The 6,069-nt window shown below is 40.4% G+C and overlaps 1 protein-coding gene across 6 annotated transcripts; it reads right to left on the reverse strand.

The window, feature by feature from the left end:
• Positions 1-441: 441 nt before the first annotated feature.
• LOC138852281 (zinc finger protein 84-like) lies at positions 442-5,825 on the reverse strand. 6 transcript variants are annotated; one of them, XM_070082054.1, is made up of 4 exons: positions 4,615-5,825; positions 4,429-4,552; positions 3,747-4,366; positions 442-3,684 (listed from the first exon to the last, which is right to left on the reverse strand). In XM_070082054.1, exon 4 carries the CDS (start codon positions 2,824-2,826, stop codon positions 1,780-1,782), a length of 1,047 nt encoding a protein of 348 aa, XP_069938155.1. In that variant the 5' UTR covers positions 2,827-3,684; positions 3,747-4,366; positions 4,429-4,552; positions 4,615-5,825; the 3' UTR covers positions 442-1,779. The 6 variants fall into 6 exon arrangements, with proteins under 6 accessions (XP_069938155.1, XP_069938156.1, XP_069938153.1 ...); XM_070082055.1 differs by having other exon boundaries at positions 442-3,312; positions 3,375-4,366; XM_070082052.1 differs by having other exon boundaries at positions 442-4,366; positions 4,615-5,110; positions 5,173-5,824.
• Between the last annotated feature and the right edge of the window lie 244 nt (positions 5,826-6,069).

Below are 6,069 nucleotides of genomic sequence, written 5' to 3' on the forward strand. Positions count from 1 at the left end.
GGGTGGTTGCTGTGTACCAACCTACTACCACAAAACAGTAGTACCTCCCTGGGTGGTTGCTGTCTACCAACCTACTATCACAGGACAGTAGCACCTCTCTGGATGGTTGCTGTCTACAAACATAAGAACATAAGAACGAAGGAACACTGCAGAAGGCCTACTGGCCCATGTGAGGCAGGTCCAAGTCTCCTACCAGCTTAAGCCAATGCACCCAACCTAGTCAGATCAGGTCACATTGACTTAAGGGAGGAACACGGCAACCGACCTGGTAGCACAAGGTATCAGGTCCAACTCACACCCACCCACATCCACTCATGTATTTATCCAACCTATTTTTAAAGCTACACAACGTTCTGTCCTCTATAACTGTACTTGGGAGTTTGTTTCACTCATCCACAACTCTATTACCAAAGTTGTGGATGAGTGGAACAAACTCCCAAGTACAGTTATAGAGGCCAGAATGTTGTGCAGCTTTAAAAATAGGTTGGATAAATACATGAGTGGATGTGGGTGGGTGTGAGTTGGACCTGATAGTAACTACCACAGGATGGTAGTACCTCCCTGGGTAGTTGCTATCTACAAACCTACTACCACAGGACAGTAGCACCTCCCCGGGTGGTTGCTGTCTATCAACCTACTTCCACAGGATGGTAGTACCTCCCTGGGTGGTTGCTGCCTACCAACCTACTACCACAGGATGGTAGTACCTCCTTGGGTGGTTGCTGTCTACCAACCTACTACCACAGGATGGTAGTACCTCTCTTGGTGGTTGCTGTCTACCAACCTACTACAACAGGACATTAGTACCTCTCTGGATGGTTGCTGTCTACCAACCTACTACCACAGGATGGTAGTACCTCCCTGGGTAGTTGCTATCTACCAACCTACTACCACAGGACAGTAATACCTTCCCAGGTGGTTGCTGTCTACCAACCTACTACCACAGGATGGTAGTACCTCCCTAGGAGGTTGCTGTCTACCAGTCTACTACCACAGGATGGTAGTACCTCCCTGGGTGGTTGCTGCCTACCAACCTACTACCACAGGATGGTAGTACCTCCCTGGGTGGTTGCTGTCTACCAACCTACTACCACAGGATGGTAGTACCTCCCTGGGTGGTTGCTGTCTACCAATCTACTACCACAGGATGGTAGCAATTCCTGAGTGGTTGCTGTCTGCCAACCCACAACCACAGGACAGTAGTACCTCCCTGGGTGGTTGCTGTCTACCAATCTACTACCACAGAATGGTAGTACCTCCCTGGGTGTTTGCTGTCTACCAACCTACTACCACAGGATGGTAGTACCTCCCTGGGTGGTTGCTGTCTACCAACCTACTACCACAGGATGGTAGTACCTCCCTGGGTGGTTGCTGTCTACCAACCTACTACAACAGGATGGTAGTATCTCCCTGGGTGGTTGCTGTCTACCAATCTACTACCACATAATGTAGTACCTCCCTGGGTGGTTGCTGTCTACCAATCTACTACCACATAATGTAGTACCTCCCTGGGTGGTTGCTGTCTACCAATCTACTACCACATAATGTAGTACCTCCCTGGGTGGTTGCTGTCTACCAACTTACTATCTACATGATTTATATGACTGGCATTTCATTAACTTATTTCACTCTCAACACTGTTATAGTACATCCCTTTTATATATTCTCATGAGTTTATAAGTAAAATATTCCTGAAATATTAAACTCTAACATGTTTTATCTCCTGTATGTTCTTGTGTATGTATCACAAGATATTTTTTTTACTAAAACATTTCACTCTCAGCATTGATATGGGTTATCTCTTGTATGTGCTCTCACATGTGTCACAAGATGATTTTTTACTCTAAAACATTTCAGACACTCAGAGCATTGATATGGTTTTTCTCCAGTATGTACTCTCATGTGTGTCACAAGAGTACCTTTTTCCCTAAAATATTTCAGGCACTCTGAACATTGATATGGTTTATCTCCTGTATGTACTCTCACATGTTTCACAAGTTGGGTTTTTTGACTAAAACATTTCAGACACTCTGAACATTGATATGGTTTATCTCCTGTATGTACTCTCACATGTGCAACAAGATGGCCTTTTTCACTAAAACATTTCAGACACTCCAAACATTGATATGGTTTATCTCCTGTATGTACTCTCACATGTCTCACAAGACTGCTTTTTTCACTAAAACATTTCAGACACTCTGAACATTGATATGGTTTATCTCCTGTATGTACTCTCACATGTGCAACAAGATCGCGTTTTTCACTAAAACATTTCAGACACTCCGAACATTGATATGGTTTATCTTCTGTATGTACTCTCACATGTCTCACAAGATTGCTTTTTTCACTAAAACATTTCAGACACTCTGAACATTGATATGGTTTATCTCCTGTATGTACTCTCACATGTTTCACAAGACTGCTTTTTTCACTAAAACATTTCTGACACTCTGAACATTGATATGGTTTATCTCCTGTATGTACTCTCATATGTGTCACAAGACTGCTTTTTCTACTGAAACATTTCAGACACTCTGAACATTGATATGGTTTATCTCCTGTATGTACTCTCATATGTGCCACAAGATGATCTTTTTTACTAAAACATTTCAGACACTCTGAACACTGATATGGTTTATCTCCTGTATGTACTCTCATATGTGTCACAAGACTGCTTTTTCTACTGAAACATTTCAGACACTCTGAACACTGATATGGTTTATCTCCTGTATGTACTCTCATATGTGTCACAAGATCGTTTTTTTTACTAAAACATTTCAGACACTCTGAGCATTGATATGGTTTATGTTCTTTAAGTTTTTCCATATTTTTTTAAATGAAGGTATTTCATTTAAAATATTTTAGTCATACAACAGTGGTATCATTAATCTTCTTTATGTACTCATGTCTTGAAGATATTTTATTTTTTAATTATTTTGGAGATAAACACATAATTTTCCTTATGAACATATTCCCATGTTAAGATTTATTTAGGCAAAACTTTTCCTAATTATGAGCACTAATAAAGTTTACATTGTGTGTTGAAAGATTATCATAATTTTTGTTTTGTGGTAAAACATTAATATATGTACTAGAACACTGCAGATACACTCAACAACATGTTTATTATTTTGTCTTTTTCTTCAACATTTTTTCTGAAAATTATTAATTACAATAAAACTAACTTGCATTATTCCATTAACTACCATGCATATTTAGTAATAATTAGTAATACTTAGTTAAAAATTCACAAGAATAACAGATGTTGCCTTTCTTGAAGTACTGAAGATATAGTGTCTGGCAAGACACAACCTGGTAGTCTTACACTGGTGCTTCTTGAAGTACTGAAGATATAGTGTCTGGCAAGATACAACCTGGTAGTCTTACACTGGTGCTTCTTGAAGTACTGAAGATATAGTGTCTGGCAAGACACAACCTGGTAGTCTTACACTGGTGCTTCTTGAAGTACTGAAGATATAGTGTCTGGCAAGATACAACCTGGTAGTCTTACACTGGTGCTTCTTGAAGTACTGAAGATATAGTGTCTGGCAAGATACAACCTGGTAGTCTTACACTGGTGCTTCTTGAAGTACTGAAGATATAGTGTCTGGCAAGATACAACCTGGTAGTCTTACACTGGTGCTTCTTGAAGTACTGAAGATATAGTGTCTGGCAAGACACAACCTGGTAGTCTTACACTGGTGCTTCTTGAAGTACTGAAGATATAGTGTCTGGCAAGATACAACCTGGTAGTCTTACACTGGTGCTTCTTGAAGTACTGAAGATATAGTGTCTGGCAAGACACAACCTGGTAGTCTTACACTGGTGCTTCTTGAAGTACTGAAGATATAGTGTCTGGCAAGACACAACCTGGTAGTCTTACACTGGTGCTTCTTGAAGTACTGAAGATATAGTGTCTGGCAAGATACAACCTGGTAGTCTTACACTGGTGCTTCTTGAAGTACTGAAGATATAGTGTCTGGCAAGATACAACCTGGTAGTCTTACACTGGTGCTTCTTGAAGTACTGAAGATATAGTTTCTGGCAAGACACAACCTGGTAGTCTTACTCTGGTGCTTCTTGAAGTATTGAAGATATAGTGTCTGGCAAGATACAACCTGGTAGTCTTACACTGGTGCTTCTTGAAGTACTGAAGATATAGTGTCTGGCAAGACACAACCTGGTAGTCTTACACTGGTGCTTCTTGAAGTACTGAAGATATAGTGTCTGGCAAGACACAACCTGGTAGTCTTACACTGGTGCTTCTTGAAGTACTGAAGATATAGTGTCTGGCAAGACACAACCTGGTAGTCTTACACTGGTGCTTCTTGAAGTACTGAAGATATAGTGTCTGGCAAGACACAACCTGGTAGTCTTACACTGGTGCTTCTTGAAGTACTGAAGATATAGTGTCTGGCAAGATAGAACCTGGTAGTCTTACACTGGTGCTTCTTGAAGTACTGAAGATATAGTGTCTGGCAAGACACAACCTGGTAGTCTTACACTGGTGCTTCTTGAAGTACTGAAGATATAGTGTCTGGCAAGATACAACCTGGTAGTCTTACTCTGGTGCTTCTTGAAGTACTGAAGATATAGTGTCTGGCAAGACACAACCTGGTAGTCTTACACTGGTGCTTCTTGAAGTACTGAAGATATAGTGTCTGGCAAGACACAACCTGGTAGTCTTACACTGGTGCTTCTTGAAGTACTGAAGATATAGTGTCTGGCAAGATACAACCTGGTAGTCTTACACTGGTGCTTCTTGAAGTACTGAAGATATAGTTTCTGGCAAGACACAACCTGGTAGTCTTACTCTGGTGCTTCTTGAAGTATTGAAGATATAGTGTCTGGCAAGATACAACCTGGTAGTCTTACACTGGTGCTTCTTGAAGTACTGAAGATATAGTGTCTGGCAAGACACAACCTGGTAGTCTTACACTGGTGCTTCTTGAAGTACTGAAGATATAGTGTCTGGCAAGACACAACCTGGTAGTCTTACACTGGTGCTTCTTGAAGTACTGAAGATATAGTGTCTGGCAAGACACAACCTGATAGTCTTACACTGGTGCTTCTTGAAGTACTGAAGATATAGTGTCTGGCAAGACACAACCTGGTAGTCTTACACTAGTGCTTCTTGAAGTACTGAAGATATAGTGTCTGGCAAGATACAACCTGGTAGTCTTACACTGGTGCTTCTTGAAGTACTGAAGATATAGTGTCTGGCAAGACACAACCTGGTAGTCTTACACTGGTGCTTCTTGAAGTACTGAAGATATAGTGTCTGGAAAGATACAACCTGGTAGTCTTACACTGGTGCTTCTTGAAGTACTGAAGATATAGTGTCTGGCAAGACACAACCTGGTAGTCTTACACTGGTGCTTCTTGAAGTACTGAAGATATAGTGTCTGGCAAGACACAACCTGGTAGTCTTACACTGGTGCTTCTTGAAGTACTGAAGATATAGTGTCTGGCAAGATACAACCTGGTAGTCTTACACTGGTGCTTCTTGAAGTACTGAAGATATAGTGTCTGGCAAGACACAACCTGGTAGTCTTACACTGGTGCTTCTTGAAGTACTGAAGATATAGTGTCTGGCAAGACACAACCTGGTAGTCTTACACTGGTGCTTCTTGAAGTACTGAAGATATAGTGTCTGGCAAGACACAACCTGGTAGTCTTCCACAAAATTCTTCTGAAATAGAAACATGAGTCAGTATAGTAAAATATTCCACAATTACCAACACAGCACACAGAACAAGAAAAGAATTTTTTATTATCACATGTTTCACTAAATAAAATTGTCACTTTTAACCCATTGACTGTCAGTCCCATGATACAGTATTAGGATCTGAGTGGTCAGTATGCATAGTATATAAAAAAAATCCTACAGCACTAGGTGCATGAAAAAAAAAAAACTGGGACCATGTGTTGGTTTAAAACAGCAAATTTGCAGTGTATTTTTGTATGGTATTTATGGTTGTATTCTTATTTTACTTCATGTCATTTGAAAGAAATTAAGACATATTACAGAAATAGAGAAGATTTTTGAATGGTTAACAGACAAAAAGT

Source organism: Cherax quadricarinatus, unplaced genomic scaffold (assembly GCF_038502225.1).
Source record: "Cherax quadricarinatus isolate ZL_2023a unplaced genomic scaffold, ASM3850222v1 Contig6472, whole genome shotgun sequence".
Classification (NCBI taxonomy): Eukaryota; Metazoa; Arthropoda; class Malacostraca; order Decapoda; family Parastacidae; genus Cherax; species Cherax quadricarinatus.